Consider the following 27,637-nt stretch of genomic DNA (forward strand, 5'->3'; position numbering starts at 1 on the left):
TTGGAAATTATCACTATCCCAGTTTTACAAATAGCAAAATCACTTCTGGCCATCTTTCATCTGGTGTGGAGAACTGGAACCCTGCCAATCGCCTGGAAGGATAGTATTGTGATCTCACTCTATAAGGGCAAGGGACTACAGAGTGAATGTAAGAGCTACAGGCCGATCACCTTGCTCTCCATTCCAGGGAAGGTGTTTGCGCATGTTTTACTGGCATGCCTGGAGCCTTTGCCACATCAGAAGCATCGTCCCCAACAGTCAGGCTTTACAAGGAACAGGTCCACATTAGACACCATTTTGGCCCTTCGCTTGTTGTCAGAGATACACCATGAGTTCAGGAAGCCCCTGCAGGTAGCATATGTTGATCTTAAGGCTGCATTTGATTCAATAGGCCGTGTCACATTATGAAAGGCCTTTAAAGTGTCCCTACCACTCTTCTGGACTTGATTAGAGAGCTACATAATGGAACCACTGCCCGTGTTCATCTGGGGAACCGGATGTCAGCTTCTTTTAAATCAGTATCTGGTGTCAGGCAGGGCTGTGTCTTGGCCCCTGCACTCTTTTGTCAGGCAATGGATTTCATAATGCAGCATTCTGTCATTTCCATAGGCATTGAGATTGATGATCTCTCACTCACAGACCTTGACTACGCTGATTGGTGTCACAGCATCTGCCATGGGCCATTTACAACAGATACAGAATCACCATCGTCTTAGTATGACAACCAAGTTCAGGATTTATTCGAGCTGTATCCTTTCCATACTGTTGTATGGCTTCGAAACATGGACATTACGCCACGCAGGCTGGACAAAGCTGGAGGCTTTCCACACAAAATGTCAGTGTCATATACGGAGCATAAAATGGAATGACTTCATCTGTAATGCAGATGTTTATGGTAGTTTGGGTCTAGAGTCTATTGGGGCCATTGTCCACAGGTGGTGCCTTATGCTTTTCGGACATGTTGCAAGGATGCCACAAGACATTCCAGTGTTCTCCAGGTGACTTGTAACATCTGGGATAAAATTCCACCAACTGAGGGGTGGAGGCAGTCCAGGGGAGACCCCCTAGTATATGGGCTCATGAAGTCTGTTCTGATGTTGGACTCTCAGGCTGTCAAGCCTTTGCAATTGCTCAGTAACAGACCAAATGGCAAACGATCGCTATGGCCGACTGTCTGGCTAAGCGTTGAAGAAGAAGAAGAAGTTTTACAGATAGGAAACAGGCACAGAGTCTGGGCGACTTGCCCAAGATCATACAGGAAGACTGAGGCAGAGAAGAGACTTAAACATAGGTCTCCCAAATTCTAGGCTAGTTCCCTTAATCACTTGCACCATCCTTCTCCTGCTAGTCCTACTAAGACAGCCAGGTAAACCGCATTTTGATTTAAAGATTTTTAAAGACCTATATATGGGGTGAATATTTTATTTAGTGTAAAATTTATTTTGTTTGGAAAATTCACATCTTGTTTTCCTGATACCTTTATACATTATAATTCCATCTCAACAATCTCTTCTAAATCTAGGATTCATTCTTCAATAACTATAATAATTATAGAATCCATCCTTGACCTCTGAATTCTTGAATGCGCTCTTCCCTTTAACGGTCCAAGCTAGTGAGTGTATCTCAAACAAAACAACCTAATGAATACTGCTACTAACTTCTCTGTCACTTTTTCATCACTCTCAGTACGTTTGTATCCCTATAAGTGTATCAATGCTACCATGGACAGCAGGATAATTATTGACTTATTTAACAGAATTTTTCATTTTGGGCTTTGAACAATATCATGGAAAATAATTTTGTTTGCGGAGTTATTGGGGGGAGGGGAAAAGTACACAGATAATCACATTTAATTCAATATATTTGAGATAAGCTTCTGTAGTACCCTCCCTTTACACATTTTCCCCATGCAAAGCTGGGCACTGTAGCAGCCTCTGTACTAGGGGGATTGCAGTGATTGCTCCTTCTTAGTCCATACTAGGCGTTCAAATCACAGCAAAGGGGCAGGGAAGTGGTGAGGTCATGGGCCCTTTGCCCCCGTCCCTGTAGAGATGCTACCCACATGGAGATGGTAGGGCAAGTGATATGTGCACTACTAAGATGGAGTAGGGAACAGAATCTGGCCCAGGATCTGCTGTGAGAATCTGAGAGGAGAATTACCTTCTAACAGCAACTTAGAGGCTGAATTCTGGGCAGAGTTGTGCCCATGTAGAAGGCTGTGGGGAGGGAAGAACAGCTTATCTGAGCTGCCAGCACAGCTCTGTCACCAAACTCTGGGAGAAATCCATCAGCGTTCAGGTTTTGAAGGAATACAAATGATTGCCTGTTGTGCACAATGACTTATTCCACTCATTGTACATTATATCTGAGGGCACAGAGCAGGGCCTGGCACATCAACAGCTCTGCTTACAGCAGAGTTCTTAAACTTTCTGACCCCCGAAACTGCACATCAAGTACCAGAATAACTTATTTCACCTCAGAGGCAGAATACTATTGCATAATATGCTACGAAGACTTGACAAGAAAAGCAGTCAGGTCGCTCTGAAAATGAACCGTTGCAAAACGAAATACATGTGTTCAGATATCTTACGAAAAGCCCAAATAATGGTAACAGGAGAAGAAATTGAAGGTGGAACAGTACATATATTTGGGCCAAGAAGTTAATATGCGCCAAGGCATGAACGGAGAACTCTCGCAAAGGATTCGGGCAGGATGGTGTGCGTTTAATTCCATCAAGGACATCCTCAAAGAAAAAATCAACAAGACCACATGTTCAATTCAACAGTGCTGCCAGCCATGCTGTATGGCAGTGAAACGTGGGCACTGACAAAGAGAGAAGAACAGTGGCTGTCAGTAGCTGAAAGGGCAATGGAACGAGCTATGTTGAGAATTTCCCTTCTGGATCATATCCCAAATGAAATTATTAGAGAATGCAGCGGTGTGAAAGATATTGTTGTGGAAAGCAGATATAATAAGATACGATGGGCGGGCCACATAGCACAGTTCATGGACAATAGGTGGACCGCAATCATTACTGAGTTGTACCTGCGAGAACAGAAAAGACCACCTGGTTGGCCTCCAAGAAGATGGGAAGATGACATTGTAAAATGTTTCAGACAAATGTGGAGAAGAATGGCAGATGGGTTGTGATCGGCGCAGTCTTAAAGACAGCTGATGACTGATCCATTTAGGTGATCCAGGTGATGCCATGGGTAGCACTTGTCTTTGCCTGGCCTACCAACAGAGACAGGAGGTGCAACAGGAGAACCATCACTGCTGCTTGTCAGGGTTCACATACAACCAATAGAGACAAGCTGCCAAGTGATGGGCCAGGGTGCCTGTCCCACATAGAAACATGGGATACTTGGAAAGCCTGGTTGTCCCATTGAGAAGCCCCAGCTTTCCTGTAAACTAAGAAGGGGAACCCATATTTATGCCTCCCATGGATCAGCATATTCAGAGATACTAAGCAACTTTGACATTGCAAGCACTAGCAGAAGGTTCTGCATTCTGTCTCATGACATGCACATGTAAGGAATTCATAGTAAGGGCCAGATACTGCTCTTAGTTACAATGTGGAAATTTGGAGTAATTCCACTGAGGATCTTTGGATTGGCACAGGTACAATGGAGGGAAGAATCTGGTCCAATATGTTCAAACTGTCTAATATTAAATCCTAGATTTTCTGTTCTCCAGGGGTATGGGGAGAAACCTGTGAAGCACATAACAGATCTTAAGAGGTTTCAGCCATCGCATTCACATATTTACAGCTTTTTTCATGAAAGCTGTAGGAGTTGTTAAGCTTAGCTCTTGTTATCATTGCCATTGTTTTGATGAACTCAGATTTCAAGGTTGAGTTAAACTTTACACATGTACTTAACTGTTTCTGAATCATAACTTGATAAAAGAAGTATAGAAAGAGGAATTGTACTTCCCAGATGTAGAACATTTGAGACAGATCAAAATGGAGAGGAAGGAAGTTTGGTAGCTTGTGTACTGGATTTACTGTGTTTAATCTAAAAAGTATGCAGTTAGATTGGCTTCTGAGTCTACAATCAGAGAAAATCAAAGATCAGTGTATTTGACCAAATTTTGCCTTCCATTCCAATCATGTAGACTTCCTGAGTTGTTGTTGTTTGTTATTTGGACTACGGTATTATAAACAGGCCATTTCCTCCCCTGTGTGGATGAGTGGTCCATGTCACAATCTAGCCAAAAGTTTTCTGAGGGAATCTAAATAATAACTGAGTCAGATAATGTGGCATTTAGTCTGTTGGCTGCAACTTCGTCATTGCATTTGCCTGCAGTTTTCTTTATATCCTGGTGTGATGTTTTTGTGAATAATATCGTTCATAAAGCTGTTCAAAAACATTTTGTGGTTTTAAAAAAGATTAATTATTTCCTAGGTGAAGATTTTTAAAAATGTGGGCCATAATACAGCATTGTTTATTTGAATAGGGATTGCTGTCTTTCCAGAATTTAATAGCAAGGCACTCGGTATACTGCTTTTCATCCAAAGTTCTCAAAGTGCTGTGTAAATGGGTATAAGTGTTGATATCCCCTTTATGTAGATGGGTTAACAGAGGGCAAACAGGTAAAATGGTTCGTCTAAGATCACATGGTGAACTGAACCCTGGCAGACCTGGTATACAGTATCTCAACCCTACACTTTATTCACTAGACCACCCTTACCCCACAATACTGTACACGGTATAAAACTTCAGTACTCTATATAAAAAACTTCAGTTGTGTATACACATGCAAATCAAGAGCAGTGTATAGCCATATGATAACATGATGTACACTTTATGAAGGTTATTTTAAATTTCAACTTGGCATTTGTTTAGTGTTTCTGAATGTTTCAGTTCTTACTGACAGAGCTGAAAAGTGTGGTCTAAAAGCATTTCAAATATAAATTCACTTTTGTGTAAAGATTGTAAAGTGTGAAACAGGGCCCAGTGAGTGTTCAGATATCAGCAATGACATTTTGTTGAAGTGTGATGAACAAAGCTAATATCGAGCTTGACAAACTCGCTTAGCAAAATAGGCAATCATTGTCCCTTAAATACCTACTGTGGCCAAACAATTCCCGATATGAACAGAAGCTTTAGAGTGAGTATTTCCTCTGTGATCAAATGATTTAGGGCCCAGTCTTGTGAGGTGCTGAGTGCCCATTGAAGTCAATAGGATTTGAGTGTTCAGCACCTCACAGCATCAGCCCTTCACTCCTGATGCTTTTACACATATCTCAGATATTATGTAGTCCATGGTTCTCAACTTAAGAATTTTTTTTCCTGAAAACTGGGTCGTGGGTATAAGTGCTAAGTCTCTGTTATGAAAGGTTATCCTCTTTTTTTATGCAAATAAATTAAAACAAGCTATATGGCATATTTCCTTCACAAGTAGATTAACTGTGCAGGACTTGACTCACTTATGTGGGTTTCTGTTTGTTTGGTTTGGGGAAGGGTTAAGATAGGACAAGAAAAACAAACAATCATCTCTACATCATTAGTATTTATGCTTGCTGAACTCTGATGTACCATGTCTTCCCCTTTTGTTTCCCTCCTTAGATAATCATTGGAGAAACTGCAGTGTTTTGTCTACAGCTAGCTACAAGGGATTTTGAAAACCAAGAAAAAACCATATTAACTGGAGACTGTTGTTATATAAATCCACTGGTGCGCAGAACCATCCGATTCCTTGGTATGGGCAAAGTTAATGCTTTTATAGTTTAATAAATGCAAATAGTCAATATCCTAAGATTTCAAATGAGGAAAAACGCTATGTAACATCAAATGCTTTACATATAATCCTAACAACACATGTAATGGGTCTCTTCCCCATGTATGCACTCCTCTGTAGACCTAGCACTGCTCTTTTAGGCAGCCAGTGGGAGTTTTGGGTGAGCAGTTATTATTCGCAGCAGCACAGATAGCAAGAACTGGGTGCCGGCAGTGCTTAATTTGTGCCAGGGCTTAGCCCTGGCACCTCTAGGCTTGGCAATTCATAGCCCCAGCATCTCTGGGCTTGCTGCATCAGTTATGAATGTAAAAAAATTGCTTGAGCCCTGGAACCTAATTGCTTGAACCCCAGGCCTCTTTCATTACAAATTAAGCACTGGGTGCAGGCCAAGTGAGGGGTAGAGACATGTTCAGCAGACTTGCAACAGGGTAGATTGGCTGACCAGGCCCACTGCAGACAGGGAGTATAGAGGTATCTCAGCTCCTAGGGCCTTTGGCTTGGCTGCCAGCAAAGCATATACACATGCCCAACTTGAAGTCAGTCAGACTTAATCATGTGCTTAAAGCTAAGCACATGCTTAGGTACTTTGTAATTCAGGCTTTGATTCAGCAGTTATATACACCTAGGGTGAAGCTCTGGCTCCACTGAAGTCAATAACAAAACTCCCATTGACTTCAGTAGGGCCAGAATCTCAGTGCCGCTGTTTAGTGCAGTGTAATCTTTCATTTGGGAAAAAAATACCACTTAATATATCCATAAAATAGTTTCCAAATGTCACTTTTTGGAACCTTTGAATAAATATGGAGATGAGCAGGAGGTGATGCCTCAGGGATGCACAATCCCTCCCTTATTGCCCTAAAGTGTAAAGGGAGGGCACAGCTGTGCCATTCTTTTACAGCCTGAAAATGTCTGTGGCATCTCTATCTTACGTCAGAGACTGTCATTCCAGCTGGCTAGCAGGTTTATACTAGCAATAATATTGGGCTTGTAGAAATCATTAAGGACCAGACTGTGCCAGGGCTTTGCATTGATCTATGGGGATGGGAAGGGATGGTGTAAAGGAGCTACCCCCACTCCACTTGGTTTCTTAATGTAGGGACATGTATAATCTGTGCCTGCACTGCTGCTCATTCAATAAACCCTCGAGTGCACAGAAGCAAAGAGCAATCAGGGAGAGTAGGAAGGAGTAAATTTTACTGTTCTTTAGGGCCAGTGAGGGGGTGAGGCCAAATCCATGCATCTTCGTCACCTTCCTACCCATTTGGGGGCAGTGTACCCCCGGGGGACTGAGGGAGTCCTTCCGTGCAGAGCCACACAGGCACAATCCACCTTTTAATGATTTCTAGCAATCCAAAATAAATGATCATTGGTATGGAACAGTAACCATCTGGACTTACTGTCTCTGAAGTTAAGAGGTGCAAAGCCATCTCAAAAATAATTCTGGTTCTTCTAAGTTTTTCTGAGATGTCATCTAAAAAAAAAAAACTAATCGTTAGCCACACAGGTACTTCTGCAGCCCTCTCCTCCATAGTATCCAGGTTCCTCTCAGTCGTTAATATATTTCTCGTCATAACACTCTGCCAGATAAGGAAGTAATATTATCCCCATTTGTACATGGGGAACTGAGACACAGAAAGGCTTAGATGACTTGTCTAGGAAATCTATGGCTGGGCCAGATTCTGCCAAATCTTAGGCTAGTGTTCTAATCACTAGATTGTCCTTCCCTCTAGTGCTAGCTACTGTTCCCAGCAGGAATGGTAACAAACACGATGTGTACATCAAATAGTAGCAATTATTCTTTGAATAATCAGATAAATGTATTTCCACACTAATAAAACAATGCATATAAAAGGCTAATACTTCACTGACATGTGTTTCATGATAAATCCTTTGGCATAAATAATTTCTTATATATACATCTTTACCATGCTATGCTGATGTTTTGATAAACATGCCATGCACAAAAAGGTATCCAGTGGTAGACAGTTGAAAACGGCTTATGTACAGTTATATTAAATAATTCATCACTTTAGCTAGTTTATATAGTTGAGGGAAAAAAGAGATGCTTGTCGAAAATATGTGTGGTTCCTAGTATGTCTTAAAGTTATTGATGCAGGCCTGACTTTCCTGGTTCTTGAGCTGGTGTGTTGGATGGAAAGCTGAAAGAGCCTGCCCACTGTCCCTTGCACTGCCGCCCATGGGCCAGACAAGTTACAGTTCCCATGCTCCAAGTGCAAGTCCGCTAGTTACCCCAAAAAGTTAGAAAGAGGTAGAGCCTGGATCCTCTTCTCAACTGTAAGAGCTAGTGAAGCAGGCAGCCTGCAGAAGGAAAGAACATATTGCACCTTTCTAGAGGGTGGGGAGAGACTGAACTTCTCCAAGGCGCTGGGAGTTTCGGGCACCTTCCAATGCCCCTGTGAGGCTGTGCAGGTATGGACCATCTCCAGCACAAGCTTGGAGCTTAATGCCACGATCTGACCCTTAATATCTGTGAGGTGCTTTGAGGTGTCTTGTATGGCAGGACCTATTAAATGTACGGAACAGCTTCCATGTGAAGACAGATTAAAAAGACTGGAAATGTTCAGCTTGGAAAAGAAGTGACTGCGGGGTGGGTGGGGAAGATATGATAGAGGTCTATAAAATCATGAATGGTGTGGAGAAAGTGAATAAGGAAGTGTTATTATCCCCTTCGCATAACACATGGCTATTAACTTAGATGGTCAGGGATGCAACCCCATGCTCTGGATGTCCCTAAGCCTATGACTTCCAGATGCTGGGATTAGATGATGGGATGGATCACTCAATAATTGCCCCGTTCTGTTCATTCCCTTTGAAACATCTGACAGGATACTGGTCTAGATGGACCATTGGTCTAACCCAATATGGCCATTCTTATGTTCTTATGTATTATTAATATATAATGTACTGGAGTAGGAAATTAACTTTGTTTTCCTCTTTAGGAATCTATGCATTTGGACTGTTTGCTACAGATATCTTTGTAAATGCTGGACAAGTAGTAACAGGGAATCTTGCACCACATTTTCTTGCACTTTGTAAACCCAACTATACAGCACTTGGATGTCAACAGTTCACACAGTTCATCAGTGGTGCACATGCCTGTACTGGAAACCCAGATCTTATTATGAGAGCCAGAAAAACATTTCCATCCAAAGAAGCAGCTCTTAGTGTATATGCAGCTACGTATCTGACTGTAAGTACATCATACCATGTAATTTCATTGTACTTTGAGCGTAGACTGTGTATTAGCAATCTGAAATATTTTTATTACTTTTTGAATTTAAGATAATTATCAATAATAGGTCACATATCTGAGATTTTCCATCCACTAAAACTTAGATGTGAAATATTGTGTGAAAGTAATGAGGCTCCTTTGAAAATTTGAACCATTAGGCCAAATTCTGCTATCAGTTACATGGATACAACTCTCACAGGCTCTAGAAATAGGGAGATTATAAGGAAAACATTGAGGAGGAATTGGTTTTATGAAAAGGGAAATATATTTCATGTTTGTTTGTTTGAAAAAGGCAGTTCTGTTCATCCTTAAGTAATGGAATAGAACAGTGGTCAAAGAGAGAGCCCCACTGGGCAAAATTCTGCACTCACATTAGTGTAAATTGTGAGTAACTCCATTAAATTCAGTGGAATTACTATGGATTTTTGTATGTGCATCTAATCTAGTGGTGTCCAGCCTGAGGACCAGACATCTTTTAGAAAGACAAAGCAGCCGTAGTCAATACTTTGGAGTAGATTTCCTGTCCCTGTCTCTTTTTGTGCCACTCAGATGGTGGTGCGAAGGGAAGGCATCTGTAAATCCCCTGCTGGAGTTCAGGAGAAGCCAGGTGAGCCCTTAGCTTGCTCTCTTGGCCAGGGAAGCAGGGAATGAAACAGCCAGAACTGTTCTTTCCTTCCTCTCCTGTGACATAGCTGATGGCCAGCAGGGGAACTGCTGAGCATCTGTTGCAGGGCAGGGACAGGAGCTGCTCTGGGTAGACTTGGATCACACCAGAGCTGCTGCAGAGGCTGTAGAAGAAGTGGTGGGAGATAGTGAAGGAGGAAGTAGCAATGAGGCTGATTCAAACATTACAGTTTAAAAATCATAGAGTATAGCTCACAGAGCACATTTTCAATTCATAGCCAAATCCACATTTTTCTTCTTAATATAGTCACCTACAGGGCCTCACTTCAGAGCCTCTTGGTCTAATCTAAGCTCATAAAGTGACATCTGAGCACCAAGGCAAATGTATAGCTCTGTGGTCCTTACAGGCCTGAATAGATAATTTCATCATTAGATAAACTTTTGCCTTCAAATGGGGTAGTCTTTGCTTTGGATATGTTTATTTTTTAAGCTTATTTATATTTAGAAAACCTTTAGTGAGCTGACAATTGATATTTGTCAATCGAATTCCTACTGGCAGGCATCAATTTATGTCCACTGACCCCCCAGTGCACTTTCAGACATCGTTCCTAGAGTACCTTCTTGTGCTTCTAGAAAGTGTGTTAAGGCCAACAAATGTAGCACTAAATGTAGCATTTACAAAAAGTTCCTTGAGTACACTAGGAGCATTGATCAACATCACAACAAGGCGAGTGTTATCTGGAAATAAGTAGGGAAGCAAACAGTAAAACATCCATCTCAACTATAGGAAAGAGCAACACTCATGTTCAGCAATCTCTCTTGCTTTGGGGACATATTTGAGGCATCATTTCATGCATTTAAACTTACTTCTATATCTGCTTCAAGCTATTTTACAAAATAGTTGTAATTTTACATTTTAATTGCTCCTATTTGTCTTATCCATCTATAAAACTGTACCCATTGTAACCATGAGTCACAGTAACTAAAGAAAACCAGCTGCTACAACCATTGCAGAGCAAAAGAAAAAAAAAATAGTACTAATACATTTTTTTAAAAGCCAAACAATTCTAGACTAAGTTTCTTAAAAAAAAATTGTCATGATTTTAAGGTCCAATATCTAATGAATTGTCAGAGCGAAGTATAAAAGCTTTATTTCACATATCACTAATGTTTCCAACTTTCTAATTGTATAGATCATTTTGTTGTAGCCCTGACAGTTTGCAAACTCCCACTGGTCCAGACCTGTGTCATTTTCAATTCCTACTCTTATTTGATCTGAGACAGAAGAAAATATTTTTATTGTAGGGTTTATTAAGAAGAAAAACTGGTGGCTGTGAGGGAAAACTGATTAACAAGATTGGAGTGCTTGAAGTATTTGTGGTGCAGTTGGTGTGCAAGTGTGCAGGTGACAAGGTCAGAGAACTAAATAAATGGGGTTTATTTCATATTTTCCAGGTCTCTCTCTAGCTTCAGAAATAAATGGCGCCCATGGGTCTCATGACTACATATGTCTTTGCATAGTATATATCAGTATAGTTAATTATACTACAGTGCTATAAAACAGTGACATGAATTGAATTCTGAATTATCTTGTGGTAGATCATATGTATGCACTGAATGATCATGATGCAATTCACACCCTAAGTCATGACACAACATAGGGAGAAACTTATCCTTTTAATTTTTTTTAATTCATATTTCCTGCTTTCATCATTCATTTTATAAAAGCTTTGTGGTGTTCATTGTTAAAGCTAGAAAGCCCAGTTTAGTACATGTAAGGGTAAGAAGTGCAATGTCCTGGGATTTGGGATGGCTGTTCCTGATATTTATATATACCCACTTCTTGTCAGCTGATCTCCCATAGAATTATTCACCGGGGAAGAGTTTTAATTTGTGTCTGGGGCTCCATTAGAGCCTTGCTAGCAGGGGTAGTCAGAGGATGCACAGTATCAGCTATGTACATTACTCAGCTAGGCTGACATGAGCGTTAGCATTACTGGAGTACTGAGCTGAACTCTTCCCTCTGCTTTCTGTTTTTTTCCAGAAGTATTGTTTGGGAATTGTTGCAGAATCCCAGTTGTTGCTCCCTTTGCATTCCAGCCAGCTATGCACTAAATACACTTTAGGATATAAACAGGCAAGGAACTATTTCAGTGATTTCACCCTAAGAGCAGGTGGAGTAAACAAAGCAGGATCAGTGTGATTTTTACCAATGAGTGTGTTTAAACCTAAACTCAGGACCCTACTTGAGCTATCTTCTATCTTGGTCTATCAACAAACATCTATGGCCCCTGTCACCTAGTATCTCAGCAGATTGGCTTGTTAATAATAGCTTCTTTTTTTGGCTAACTCCTTTGCAGTGTGTGTTTTTTGTTTTTTGTTTTGTTTTTGCACGTGGGCGGTTGCTATGGCAACTCTGAATTTCTCTCCTGCTGAAAGCAAAGCCTTCTCAAACAATTTTATTTCTAACATTTGAACCTTTCTTTTACTAGGGACTTCTCCAGAAGGCCTTAGCAACTGAAATGTTGGACTATAGCAATGTAGTCTGGTGGCTTCCCCACCCTTCTCCAAACACAGACGATTGCTGTGATTCAAAACTTACCCTTTTCCTAGGGTTTTTCCCCCCACAACAAAATCCCAAAACAAAACTCAAAATGAAACAACACAAAATCCAATCCAAACCTTCTATCCAGGCTTGGCTGCTCCTGGACCTCCTCTTTAAAGATTGTTCAGCCCACAAACTAGATCCTCTTTTTCCAGGGAGTTACTCGCCCTCCCTAATATCCAGTTATGGTATGAGTCACGTGCCTCAGTAGAACCTCAGAGTTACAAACACCAGAGTTACGAACTGACCGATCAACCACATACCTCATTTGGAACCGGAAGTACACAATCAGGCAGCAGCAGAGACTCCTCCCCTCCCCGCCCCCACACACACACCAAAAAAAAGCTAATACAGCACTGTACTGTGTTAAACATAAACTACTAAAAAAAAAGAGCAGCATTTTTCTTCTGCATAGTGAAGTTTCAAAGCTGTAGTAAGTCAATGTTCAGTTGTAAACGTTTGAAAGAACAACCATAACATTTTGTTCAAAGTTATAACACTTCAGAGTTATGAACAACTTCCATTCCTGAGGTGTTCGTAACCCTGAGGTTCTACTGTAAATCATCGGAACCCTTTCCCAACAGGATCAACCTTGCTAACACTGTGGGATGTGTCAGGTGACCATTGACAGTCTGTTAAACAGAAGACAATAATATCACCAGAATTTTGGCATGCAAACAAATAGCAAAACCTAGTAGAAAACGCTGAAATTTTGTCTAGTCTCATTAAGTTGGGGGCATATTAAAGTACATCAGTTATGAAAAAACATAAATATATGCATAACCTAACACATGCATAAGAAATCACGAGTCTTTTGGGTAAAATTTCAAAAGTATATTGGGATCTCTCCTAGACTATAATGAGTCTTGTGGTTAACAACTGTCACTCTGCTTTGAAAATGTAGGGGCTGATCTTTGCAAGTTGCAACTTGGAAGAGATTTTAGTTCCACTTGTGAGATTTAAAATGTTTTGGATTTACACATCTGAAAAATATTCCGACCATCTTCGGTTTTGTTCTGTTTTTTTTTTTTTTAATTGCATTGGTGAAGGCCAGTAGGCAAATGCAGTTTGAGATTACAGTGCAGTGACTCTGGCAATATCTAGAGTGTTAAGATCTCCTAGATCCCTTTCTAACTGGATCTAGACTGGATATGGTAAGGAATCATCTCAGGACATTTTATTTGACTTTGACAAAACTTTTTGATCCATTGATTACATTTGATACCCTTGATTGTGAAGTGTTGACATGGCTGTGATCTAAGCAGGGATGAAATTTGGTGGCTCCATTCTTTTCACTGAAATTCTAATGTTGGACACTTGATATTCTGTCCTGGGAGATTTTCATCATCCTTCCTGTTTAACGCATGTATAAGGCGGTGGGAGGAGACAATGAGGCAGTTTGGGTTCCATTACCATCAATATGATGGTGACATTCACCTCAGTGTCTCTCTTATCAGATCCAGATGGTGCAGTCTCTCAGCTTTCCCTGTGTCTGCTTAATGGGGTCTGGATAATAGCTAGCTGTCTGAAGCTCAGTCCAAACAAGATGGAGCAATGGTGATAGGCTATGGGAAACATCTAGATGTGATGGTGGTATTGGTATTCACAGCACTGAGAGAGAGAGAGAGATGAGGCTGTCCATCTTTTGTTAGTAAGGTGTACAACACAAGGGTCCTTTTGAATCTTTGGCTGCTCTTAGAAGACAAGTAGCAGCAGTATCCACACCTGGGATTTTTGAAGATTAAAACCTTTCCTCTCTGATACTGATCTTGCCTCAGATATTAGATGCCTTTGTCACCTTCAGGCTGAATGATTTCAATGGTACTCTATCTGGGGTTGGGACTACACCTGAAGACCACTTGGAGTCTTCCTCTAATGCCCAATGTGGCTGCCAACTTATTACTGGTGTGTTTCACAATGAACAGGTGACACCTGTGCTCCATTGTCTGAATTAGCTTTCAGTTTGTTTTGGGTGGACTTCAAGATGTTAGTTTAGATCTATAAAGGCTGTGGTCCTGGCTCCATAACAGGCCACCTCTCTCCTTGTGTTATTCCCTACCTGTTGAGATCAGATGAGGTACACCAGCCCTCTGGGCTCATAGCAGAGCATTTTCTCTGAAGGCCCCACAACTCTGGAACTTGCTCTCCCCTTTGACACAAGAGCCTGACTTTGTGGGTATTTAAGACATATTGGAAGGCACACCTTGCACAAGTTTTTGCCTGAAGGGAGGACTGGAGGAAGCTGAGGTGGTTCTTTGGAACTGTGATGTTAGAGTCCATGTTAATGTTTGTTTATTTAATGTATTTCAGTATTGCTTGTCGTCTTAGAGAAGTCTGAAAAGCACATTTTATAAATCTCATGACTCAGTAATTAAAAAATTGGAGACTAAACTGAGAATTAGTCATTTAGGAGTGCTATCTGTGTCAGAAAATCTGGAACCCTAAATCCAGTGGTTCTGAATAATTAATTAGCACAAGTTCTAGAAAATTTTACATTATTTTACTTAATGCCTTCCTCAGAAAAGTTCCCAGAACTCTCTCTATACTTGCACTCTGAGCATCCCTAAAGTGGACAAATAAGATTTCTAATAACACCTTATATTTGCAATGCTGTGGAAGAAGTGTAGGTTTGAGTATGGTAACAGAGAAACTGAGGAATTTTCTGTAGGTCTTTTGTTTGCAGCAAGGCTCAGAAGATTGGAAATCAGACATCTTTTCTATTTGCCCCAAGGACACGGCCATGGAATTACTCCAGGATTGAATTTGGCCCAATGATTATCGTGTAGACCAAGAAGTTGGAGACAGCTTCCAAAAGAATGTCAGAACAGGAATAGGGTTCCCTGAACCTGCAGTGTGGTGGTCATTAGTTCATTTACTTACCTACAAATCTTTGCATTCCTTTTTATTGTTTTCTTTTATCTGAATATCCTGCTTCTTGCAAATTCAACCTGTATGGCGGTTGCATGTCCCACAAATGGTGCAGATATGACCACTTTTATCTGTACACTCCAGGAGTTGCCTGTTTCTACACAGTATATTAAACAGTCATGGGCTCGACTGTGCTTTTGAACTCTGCCCAGGGTAAGTGACAGCACATTGATTCCCTTCCTTTTCACCCTTGCTTCATGGGGGCAGTAATTTCCCACTGGTCCCTACCAATGACTACCCTGCCCTGCACACCATTACTCGGCACCATTTGCTTCAGCATTGGAGGGAGTGCGGGGGGAGTAAGCAGGTAGACAGCGCATCCTTCCCCCAGCACACCTGGCTGTAGGATCTGGGAGGTCACTCAGGAATGTAAGAGTATGTGTACTTCTCCCCCTTAGGCTGTGCACCCTCACAGGGCTTGACTTAGAGCCTAGGACCGTCTGAACTGTGAGGAGACTCCAAACCATGGAATGTCTTGATCCAGTGTGTGTGTGTGGAGGGTAAAGGAGAATAGGATGTAGTGTCATTGGAGGAAAAAGTCTAGAGAGAGCTCTTACTATAACCCTGCAGGTCATCTGTCCTGTATTTGCCACATGCTTTATTTTTTATTCTTCATTTGTATGTTTCTAGATTGTTTCATTTACCCCATAATGTGTGTGTACAGGATATATAAAATCTGTATTTTGTTTCATATTGGGCAGAATTGTCACACTCTTGGCTGGAAGCTTTCCTGTTAAAATCTTAACGTGTACAATATATATGGTCATTCTTCTCCTGGTTAGATCTTTAAAGACACAGCCCAAACAGAGGATTGCATTTAACAGTTTTCTTTGTATTGGGCATAACAATGAAGATGATGATGATGATCATTCTGACCTCTAGTGGCAGTAGCAATGAATTGCTGTATTGATGGTTACAACCAATTCTTAATTTTTGAAATTAACAAATGTGTAATATATTATGTTTGAAAAAAATTATACAAAGTTCTTTCTAAAAGAAAGATACACATTAATCACAATTTGACTACAGAAAGGCATTATGGATTTATAAGAGGCAGGTCTTCCTTTTATAACTTGCCAGAGTGTCTCAAAACCATTACAGTCCCATGAAACCAAGGGAAAAGTAACGAATATGCTATAGTTAGGTTGTCACAAAACACTTGATAAGTTTTGACATAACCATTGGAAAATATAAGCATGCAAGGCAAAATAGCTTTTTTGGTAGAATCTTGATTAAAAACAAGGAGCCTAGTGGGATTTTCAGAAGTGCCTAGATACCTAAGGACCCATATCTTTAGGTGCCTACATACCTTTAAAAATCTGGTTCATAGAAAGTAAGTGGGGTTTTGTTTTTTTGTTTTATTTTTGGAGAGAGGTTGCCAATATAATACACTATTGGCAGGTTCTGAAAATATAGGTATCAAAAGTACAATCTCCCATATAGCTTATGATGCCAGCATTTTGTTTTGATGTACTCAAAAGAAAATGAACTAGCAAATATTTATTTTTGGAAACACTTGGCTCTAGATATTTCTTTCAGTTTATGAAGCAGCTTTGGCAACCTGAATTCCAACACCTTGAAGATTAAAAGCAAAATGAGTGTTTTACTGAATGTCTAGTAAATGTTTGTCTACAAAATCACCATAAGTGACTTTCTTACTGACCCCATGCCCCCATGTGCAAAGCAACTTCTTACCCCGACACGGCTAGATCCATGTTCGGGAAAAAACAAGATTAGCAATAGCAAGAGTACTGCTGATCAGGATTTAACAAGGAACTGATACACCAAGAGAGAGAGAGAAGAGTGCGGTCTGTGATAGTTCTCTCGTGTATCATCTCAGGACACTTATCCTTGATATTACATGCATAATCTAATTTGTTTATTGGCCCTTTTGCTAAGCTGATTACTTTACAAAGTTTGGTTTTGTTTTTTAATTTCCCCACATTTTTGTCCTTGAAATAAATACTTTTTCAGTAAGTAACTTTATTCATCCAACATCATTCAGCCTCACTAATGAGAGCATAGATTTAATTCACTGAGCTGTTTTTCCTTTGTTGAGATGAATTTAATATTTATTAAAATTAACATTTGTATAAACCATAGCAAAATAATTCAGCATGTTTATTGTTTTGTTTAAATTATTTGTTTACTCTGTTTAATGCCACTTTGCTTCAGGACAAGGATACAAACTAACACGGCTACCCCCGATACAGGACAAGGAATAGAAAGCATATTTAATTATATTGTGTGTATGTGTGTGTGTGTGTATATGTGTGTATATAATTGTGTATATATATATATACACACATATACACATATACCCATACATACATATATATATATATATATACACACACACACACACAATATATAATATATATATATATATACTGCAAGGCTAATCTTTGAGTTAAATATCAGAATACATTCCTCCAAAACTGCGGGAAATCAATGTTAGAAACAGATGGGTGTGATTCCTAGTTTGTAATGTGTACAAAGAACATTGCAAATTTGAAATACCCAATGGCAGAAGGGAGTGTCTAAAAACAGGTTCCTATTTCCCCTGATTCATTATCTGTAAAAGCAGTTGTGCCTGTGGTATAAAGACATGGTAAAAATGGTGACCATTCTGGCAAAACTCTCAAGTTACCATTGTGAAGAATGCCAGGGGCATTACCATTTTGATTGTAGTTATCAGTGAACCCAGTAGTTGGAACTTATTGTTAGTTATCCAAGGAGGACAAGGACACTTATAGGTCCTGATCCTGCAGGGCTTTCTGACTCAGGCAACACTCCCTGGGTGTTATGCCTGACTAAGGAGCTCACGAATGCAAAGTGCTGCTGAACACCTCCTACAAAGTGTTGAATCAAGAAGGGATTTAAGGGGCCTTGGCCTGCAACAGAATTGGCCCCTTAGATTGTAATGTTTTTGACACCTGAGTTAGAGTTAAGATTATCTTCTGGAGTGATGAGAATAGATCATAGACAATTGATATGCATCACCGTCACTTGCCTTTGGAAAAGTCATTTATTTAGTTGATATTTGCTTAGAAGTAGTCATTTTGACTTAATACCCCATGGTGCAGAGTTGAACCAGGGTAACCTGCTGCCAGCTCTCTTGTCAAATCTATCTAAACTGTTTGAATTCTTGTGATCCTGCTGTGCACTTAAGATATTGCTATATTTTCCCTGATCTAAGCGTGAATGGAGACCTGTGTTACATGGTGTGGATCACAGTGATTGCACAGTACTAAAATACCCAGTAGGTCTGGGGAACTGAAATAGAGGGTCACTGGTAACCCAGACCACATTGTATTTGAAGTGGGTTTGGTGTTCAGTTCCTGAAAAAATAGCTGACAAAAGACTGCTGGAAGTTTAAATCATTTTTATCTCATCAATATTTGACTTCAGTACTGTAGCACACAGAGAAGTGAAGATAAAAGGAGATTAAGTGAAGGGAAAACCATGTTTTCTAAATGAGAAAGAGAGGAGGAATGGGGGTTGGAAATACAGCCTAAAATGCTTATTCCCATTAATAATAATTGTATATATAATGATTTCATGCTGTACATCATACATTTTATGCTGGAGGTCAATGATGAGCAAGTTTAAGCAGTATGTAAAGTATGTTGTGTGTGTACTGCCATGATTTTAAGTTTCCTAATTTGGCTGTTGATTTTTTTTCTCTGTTATGTTTCTCCCTCTCATGTTCTAAGCAAAGTACTTGGCAATTATCATGTTCTGTCTATGGATCTATAGTGGCAAACACACATGTCCTTTGTGACTGATGATTTTTGTCTTTAGTGAGCACATCGTAGCTCTTGGTTTGAGGCTGGGATTCAAGATAATGGGAGTGGGGTTGTGCCTTTGGCACAGTCTGACTATTATCTCCTATGCTTAGAAGTCCTGGTTCACCATTGATCCCATAAGGATAGACCCATAAAATATCTTCTGACTGGATTATTGCAGTGCTGTGTGATAGGCTATACCTGACAATCAGTTGGAAGCATCGGTGGTACAGAATGAGGCTAGCCATTTGTTATTCATAGGAAATATAAAGCATCAGTTCTCCAGTTCTGCCTACTTATTTCCTTGTGTAAATCAAGGTTTTGGCTTTCATCCATGAAGCTCTATATGGCTTAGGTCTCTAGAAATGGTTGTTTATTTTATTTTTAATTCTACACAGGAAAAAACCTTTTTGTCAAAAATGAAAAAGTTTTGTGGTTTAGAGTTTTCCAGATTTTAGACAAAAAGTCAAAATTTTCTGCAGAAAGCAAACACTTTTATTGAAAAAAATTGTTTTGTCGAAAACCCAATTTTCCAATGAATAGCATGGATGAAAAATTTTTGACCAGTCGTAGAACCTACATTAAACAGCTGGGGGGAGGACTGGAAACGGGACCTTCTCAGTGGAGAGCTTACAGCTCTGGAATTTACTTCTGTGGGTCTATTGGAGCCTGAAACCTTGTATGTATCAGGATTGTAAGCTACACAGATGTAGTGTAGACATGTTGCACCCTCAGAAAACACTGCTCACACCACTGCAATGGTGACTGCACTAGGGGTTTACACTGATAATGTTATATAGAGATAACTAGGTGCTTGGTAGTGGAAATAGTTTAGGAAAATTTGGCATGCGAAGTTGCTGTTGAATACAAAAGCTTCAGTTTCTAGGTCTATTCATCCAATGGTATTTACTGTCACTAATTGCCTTCAGTGTGCATCTGAGGAGTGCAGGTATGCCATCCAGCCAGGATTACAGAAATTTAGTTCTGGTCGTGGTGGTGGTATAATTCTCGATGTTATTGGTAAATCCCCTGTACCGTCAGATTATGCAACAGATAAATGGACAAGTCTCCCTCTTTAAAGCTACTCACATGCAGTGTGTGAGGGACAGGCAATTGCCTAGAAAGGTCAGGAGCTCTGCGGGACAAGCATTTTCTCCTATATTGGCAACACCAAGCATTCAAAAATCATGAGTCAGCTGCCCAAGAAAAAGCACGAGATTTAAAAATGATACATTTTGGATTCTTTTTTTTATTTGCCTTCTGGTTTTTGAGCCTTTAAAGATTCATGTTTTCAAGATTGTTTCCATAATCATACCATTATTTTTAATGGAGGTTGAGATTCTAGCATAATCCCATAACCGCACGAACACCAAGTATCACAAGACTTGCAATAAAAATCACATGACTTGGCTACGCTGACTCCTAAGATGCACAAAAGAATGGTTCTTTTGCATGCTTTTGAAGCTTCACTAGAGTAAAGCTAGGGCTGGCTCTGGAGGTGGGACAGCCAGGTCCTCCTCATATAGCATTGGAGCTCTGGAGATGTGAGTGACCTGTGAAATCCCTGAGCTCTTACCTGCTCAGCTTTAACTTTAACAACCCTGCAGCCAGTCTTCTCAACACCCAGGCCAGACTCTCGGAGACCCTCTCTTTCTCCTCACTACTGCTATGCACAGAGTTTAGAGCTAGTTGGAAGGGGATTTCTTTGCTGTGCCAGGCCAAACTCGGAACAGCAGTGTTTTGTGGGTAGAATTTTGCACTTGTACTGGGCCTTGAATCATAATTCCTGAGGTTTTGCTACGTATTGTATATCATATGCTGCATAGTATGGGAGGGGACCTTGAATATCGTTAAAATGCTGCCACCCTATTTCGCAATATGAAATCTGAAGATTTTGCTATAACACTGCAAGACCAGGGTTTTGTTTGTTTATTCATTTTTAAAATAACTGGAGATTAGTATGTTTCCATTTAATTGTATTTTCAGAGTTAGCCAAAAAAAAGAAAAAAGAGAGAGAGAGAGTATAAAGCAAAATACATAGGGAAACCAATAAGGAAAATGTACATTTGACAGCTATGTAAGATTTTTAATAGCCATATCATGTGCCACTCTTATTTTAATGCCTGTAATGCTGAATGCTATGTAAAGAATGCACCCATCTAATCTCTGGGTAAAAAGAGAATGAAACTGGTATGTACTGCATAATGAGCCCTACTTTTTTTTTCTATACAAAAATCAAAGTATGCATAGTTGTCTTTTCCAACCAAATTACAAAGATTTCCCTTAGAGGTTATAGTCTTATGCTTCATTTTTTCTAATTTTCAGATGTATATTACCAACACAATAAAAGCCAGAGGAACAAGGCTTGCAAAACCTGTTCTGTGCTTAGGCTTAATGTGTTTGGCATTTCTTACTGGTATCAACAGAGTAGCCGAGTATCGAAATCACTGGTCAGATGTGATAGCAGGATTTATAATTGGAATATCAATAGCAGTGTTTTTGGTAAGTGCATATATGTGTGTGTGTGTGTGTGTGTGTGTGTGTGTGTGTGTGTTTGGATGTGGGTGAGAGAGAGACAAAAGGTAAAATCTTAGCCCCATTGAAGTCAATGGCAAAACTCCTCTACTTCATTGGGTCCCGGATTTCTTACCTTAGTGATGTTGCAGTTCAGGTGTCTGGTTTGTATATTGCATATAAAAAGATGCCCCTTTTCTTGTGGGACTGGATGCACCTATATTCTGACACCCAGACCCATGGCTTCAGTTCACGTGGGCAAATGTCTACATCACATTAAAGAATTCCATGTGTAAATTTATGCTGTTAATGGCAGTATTGGTGCCTTAGATTCTTTTACAGGAAACTAAAATGCCAGACTTCGAGGCGGGCCTCAGTTTTCTAATAAAATGCCAGTTTTCAAAGATGCATAGATTTTAGAACAGAGGGCATAGAATTTCATACCATAGTTCATACATCAAGCCCATAACTTTTTGAGCTAGGGCATTTCTTTTAGAATGACATCCAATCTTGATTTTCACTATACAGTATTAAAGTGCCATATTAGCATTATCAATCAGTTGCTCTTCATGGCAAAATGAAACAAAACAACAACCTGGTAAATGTATTTTGTATTCATTTATATTTAATTGAAAATGATGTGGTTTACCAGAATAAAAGACTTAATTTAGCTTTAAATCCTATAGAAGCCGACAAAGAGTGATTTAATGTATCATTTTCTGTCATTGCAAGTGTAGCCATTAGTACATTAGATGCTGCAATTGGTATCTGGTTTGTATATTCCATATAAAAAGGTGCCCTTTCTCTTTTGGAGAGATTTTTGGAATTGGATGCAACTTTATTATGGTACCCAGATCTCCAGTCTCAGTTCATGTGGACAAATGTCCAAATCACAAAACCACCACCACTCCAACACTTGTAATGACAATCTCAATAGAGAATTGAAGTTTGTGAAAGGGCACAGATGCTGATCTACACTCAAATTCCCTACAGGTCTGTCTCTCTGACACCTTTCACTAATACTAAATTCACCCCCTCAAAAGTTTATATATTTTTTCCCCTAAGAAACACTTTGGATGTAATCCTTGGGTATGACCAAGCTACACTGGGCTCAGAACCCAAGGAGTGTAAAGCCATCACCCCACCTTCAACCTTCCTGATCCTGGAGATACATTTGAGAGCAGCCTTAGGGCTTCTCTAAATTATGCTCCCTCTCCCCACCAACCCTTTCAGGGGTGGTCCTGTTGGCTCAGGATCAAGGGAGGGAGTGTAAGACACTTGGCCACATACACCTCCTACCCCAGAGAGTCAGGACTAGGTGGCTTTGAACTATCACATGGGAAATACTTGAAGAGAATTCCTCATCTGCTGTTTAAGCCAGCTCTCTATCCTGCTAGCACCACTGGAGCACCACAAGGGAACATGTACTTGTTTCAGCATGAGCCTTATAAAACTGGTAGAGACATTAGATTTAATTAGATTTTGGAGAAGGTTCAGTGGTAAAACCCCCAGCACTACAATGACGTCTTAGAAGAAACAATCAAAAATTGTGGTGTTTAAATGTTTGATTATTCATTAGCTGTTTCTGGGGAAGGGAAAACAAGCTGTACAAACTTGTGTAAATATCATTTTTATATTCAGACATTAATTGTAGAAATCCCTCCATTTGATTAAGTATTTATTTAAACAAATAAATTACACTCTACAATAAACGTGAAAAAAGTGCATTATGTATTAATTAGCTATTGGAAAGAGAATCTAAATAAATTTTTATCAAGACATTTAATTTATACTCTGCTAACTGCAGGAACAATTGTTTAACATTTTGAAAAATGTCTTTCAAAGTAGTCAATTGTCACTAAAATCAATTTCCACTCTGCACAAGTCCAGCAATCCATTTTGAAAAGCCAAGTGAGTGAACAAGTTGAGAACATGCTATACAAGCAATTAATAAAATAAAACAATGGATTTTTATAACCATTTCTAGAGGAAGTGTTTGTGAATGCTCTTGTTGGTGTCAGGATAGTACCAAATGATTAGCATTTAAATTATACTGTGTTACAAGCACTATCATGGATTTCAATATTTGCTAATCTTTATAGGAGTTCAGTGTTGTTGCTGTACTTTTTGTGCATTTTTTGATAAAACTTAATTTGAACATCTACTTAGTTTGAGATTAAAATTACTATATATAATTGGCCATTTATTATTCCACATCAGCAACAGATTTTCTTTTAGGAAGATCGCTTGTACTATGATAATGCATGTAACCATATTGTTTAAAATATCATCTTGAAATACTAAAGACTTTTTGTTAACATAAATTTGACTAACACACTCACATGATTCTTTCAGTCAATCTAGTTAATTTAGTCACATTTATAATGTTTTCTTTGCTAGAATTACTATGCCATTGCTTCTGGTGATAGTGGGTCCACTGCTGAACATTTTACCAAAGTAGAAGTCATTGAACTCAGGATAATTTAAAAATAATTAGTATTTAGAGGGTTAGATACAGTAGGACAAACTGGGTATCTTTATTTTATTTCATTGATATTTCTGTTCTCCTACAGTAATCTCTTACTAAAGTCAGTAGGAGTTTTGCCTGAGTAAGGCTCAGGCTCAAAGAAGTAAAATGCTTGTTCATTATTCTAACTACCTTCTGACCTTTTTAGGTTGTATGTGTGGTAAATAATTTTAGAGGAAGACAACCAGAACATGAAAATTCTCATATGGATAATCTGGCCCAGATGCCAATGATCAGCATCCCACGAGTAGAAAGTCCTTTAGAAAAGGTAACGTCCATCCAGATGATTTCATTTTAAATACCGAAATGTGATGGTGATTTTGCTAACTTTTCTGGATTGACTGAACATTGATGCTTGTATCCTGTATCCCAAACTGCCTCAATAGAGTGGTAGGCAGGAAATGCTACATTTAAGGAGTGTTTATGTTTTGGAAGCAGGAAAAAGAACATCTTATGAGACACATGAGGCTTCCCCTGTGAGACCCTTCCAGCAATTGTGTTTCAGGAATGATGCGAAGTCGGCCAACCCCTAGACTGGATTATGGCAATGTGCCCTTCTCACAGCCATGCCTAGTGATGCCACAGACACATCAGGTCATGTACAATGTGACTGTGAAACATCCTGGAGTAAATGGGCAAAAGGGGGAGCACGTGCTACTTGCATCTACCATTTATTCCCTTTATGGTATGGTTACGTTGGAAACCAATCCACTTCTCATGTTCCAGCTTACCAGTTCAAGTCAACTGGGTGTTGAAATAACATCCCACATATTTAGGGCTGGTGTTAGGATGCTGACAGTGAAGGAGTTTCAGGTGAGGAGATTTGAGGGTGAAGATTTCAGTGACTTCCTTAACAATGTTAAAGTGAATTCTTTAATTGACACTGACACTGAGTATTCAGGCTGAGAGTGGGTAGAACATGGAGCAGTTGGAGTAATGAAATCTGTGACCCAAGCCCCAGGTTACATGTAGGATTTCTATGCAGCTGCTCCAAGCCAGCTGCATAGAGTACTGGGGCTACTTATATACATAAAAGCATAAGTTTAAGTGGGGTCAGTACAGTTACCTTTTCTGTGACGCGTAGGAGTGCACAGCTGCTCTGTGCAGCTGTTCAACCAGTGGATCCCTGTGTAGGGCTGAAAAGGTGCAGGGGGTGTAGCGCTGGTCTTGTATACTCTGACAACTTTCACCCCACGTACAGAACTCCCATTCAAGTAAGTGAAAGTTTGGGGTATGTTAACTTTGCAGAGCAGGTTCAATAATATATTTGCTTCAGTAAGGACTGCAGGATTAGGTTTAACTCCTGAATGAGAGTGATGATAATGGAGGATAAAATGGTTCATACACCAGTGGCACAGTAACTGGAGAAAAGCTGTGGTCTCTTGCCAAAACAAATAAGATTTTAGATGAGCACGTACTAGTGACAGGATCCTTGGGTAAATCAGAATGCTTGGCATGAATAACTATTGCACCCTATTTAAAATTCATGTTATCTTGCTATACTAAAAAATTTGCTTTTACAAAGATGCTGTTCTGTTATATAAATGTTAGGTATGGCTATGCCAGAACAATTTTGTTAGCGAGCAGGCATTGAAACAGATAACATAACTAAGGAACGACAATCCTTCAGACATTTTTACCTAAAGGAAAGTTTGAACTACTAATGCAAATTTTAAAGTAAATCTAATTTTTATAATGAGCTTTTCTGACATTACTTGTTAAAATCTTTTCTCTTCTCCTTTGAAGACAGTAAACAACTTCATATCCTGCAGGACACTAAAACAAAGATTTCATTGGAGTTCACTTTAGTACAAATTAGTATTAATGTACTTCTTTGTATTAAGCATAAAAGGTGCATTTTTTAATCAATTCACATCACATGCCCATCATTTGAGAATGGGATTCCCCCTTCCCTCCCCTCCCCCCACTAAGGATTGCTGCATGAGACCCTAGTTTCTGGTTCATTTCCTTGGAAGAGAAAGCAGGTATCTTTTCAGAATGATCTAATATGCCTTTTATAACCACATTGTCTGTCAGTTGTGTTGAGTTTTTGTTATAAGGAGGTCATAGGCTCATTTGCTTTGACAAGCATTTAGTTGATGAATATATACCTTCAAAATAATCCATTCAGTAAATTCTCTATAAGGTGTCAAAACAAAACAAGATGTTAGCTGGCCTGGAACAGACTGTGTTAGTAAAAGAAAACATCCCTTATTTTTGTGCTGTGCTCTCCTAGGCTAAAAGCCAGTGAGGCAGGGAAGGAGCCATCATAGGTCACACATTTTGACTCTGTACAGAGCTGACTTATTCATCAGAAATCCAGTCAGGCCACTGAAACCTCTCTCTCCTGCCTGTTCTGGGGTGAAGATTTCATGGAAGCTAGTGTTTTCTTCCTCGTTGTCCCTCTTCCATCTCATCCAATAATATCTGTCTGAGGCTTACTTCAGGCAAGATTGATGTGATGATGGTGGATTGGGTAAAACCACTGGATGAGTTTGCGAGCGTAATATCTTCATCCTGGCTGAGAGAATGGGTCCACCATTTGTGAGTGGTTTGGGACCCTGCAACATGAGAGACTGCCTCTCTCTCCAACTCATATTCCATCAGCTGAGATCAGTGGTGCATTCTCAGGTTGGGGGATAGCAGCAGGTGTTTTCCATGAGAGTTCTCAGCACTGTAATTCATTTCCCTCCTGGCTCAGCCCAAGCCCAGGGTTTGCTGCAAAGCCCACCTTGTCTTTCAGACTCTTAGGCATGTTAGGGGTCCCGAGGTAGAGAGGCTGAAAACTGAAGGATGATTTAGGCAATGGGAAAAGCATCTTTCTTTTTTCAGAAAATAAGTTAACTGGAAGATTTATAATTGGAAAATAAAGTCTTGTATTGAAATTTTTTACATTTTCAGTGGTGTGATTTAAATTTTTGGAGCAACCTACAGTTCTGGATAGGATCCAGAGATACAGTCAAATAGTAATTCATAATTAATAATAAATAGTAGAGAGATGTGTAAAATTAATCTAATTTATGGCTAAGTTAGTTCAAACCCCAATCTCTTGCTAGATGCTTTTATTATCGACTCATTTTTTGTTTTCTAGCTAACCTCTTATAATATGGTCTTCTCTGGAGATAAAGGCAAGCTTGAAAGCTGGCATGCACGATGCTTTTTCCTTCCCTCACCTGTTGATAAACATATACCAAATTAGACTATCCTAAATCTAAATCCTGACTTTGCATGTATTGGAATATTGGAGTCTCTCTTTTCCTTATTATCAGTTTACATGCTGCTGTAGCAGTAGTCAGGATAACTTAATGACAGCAAATCACTACTGTGCATGACTAGAATTCTGACAGGATCATGTTGCCATGGACCAAGGCAGTGCTGTGGAGAAACATTTCAATTATTCTGTTTCTCTTTAATAAAGAAAAAGAACTAAAATGGAGCCATTCTTTTGCTTAAAACTGACTTCATCTGTTACCCCAGTGGAAGGGGTGTTTGCTCATCCATCCTAAAATAATATATTAATCTCTTCCCATAAACCAAGAAAATATACTGTCACTTCCTATGCCTGAAACTCCCCAATGTTCTGCTACCAGGCTCAATACCTATATCTGTGATGATATACTCTTCACTTAAGGCTAGATGGCACCCAGCACATTCCT

General features: G+C 39.6%; 1 protein-coding gene across 4 annotated transcripts in view; it reads left to right on the forward strand.

Moving 5' to 3' along the window:
* PLPPR5 (phospholipid phosphatase related 5) overlaps positions 1–27,637 on the forward strand; it is a 53,749-nt gene that overhangs the window by 19,935 nt on the left and 6,177 nt on the right. For all 4 annotated transcript variants that reach the window (XM_054038662.1, XM_054038661.1, XM_054038663.1 and 1 more), the window contains 4 exons: positions 5,571–5,703; positions 8,703–8,953; positions 21,266–21,442; positions 24,130–24,249. In XM_054038662.1, the coding sequence (XP_053894637.1) occupies positions 5,571–5,703; positions 8,703–8,953; positions 21,266–21,442; positions 24,130–24,249 (681 nt within the window). The remainder of the gene's footprint in view (positions 1–5,570; positions 5,704–8,702; positions 8,954–21,265; positions 21,443–24,129; positions 24,250–27,637) is intronic.

The sequence above is a fragment of the Malaclemys terrapin genome, chromosome 8, assembly GCF_027887155.1.
Source record: "Malaclemys terrapin pileata isolate rMalTer1 chromosome 8, rMalTer1.hap1, whole genome shotgun sequence".
Classification (NCBI taxonomy): domain Eukaryota; kingdom Metazoa; phylum Chordata; order Testudines; family Emydidae; genus Malaclemys; species Malaclemys terrapin.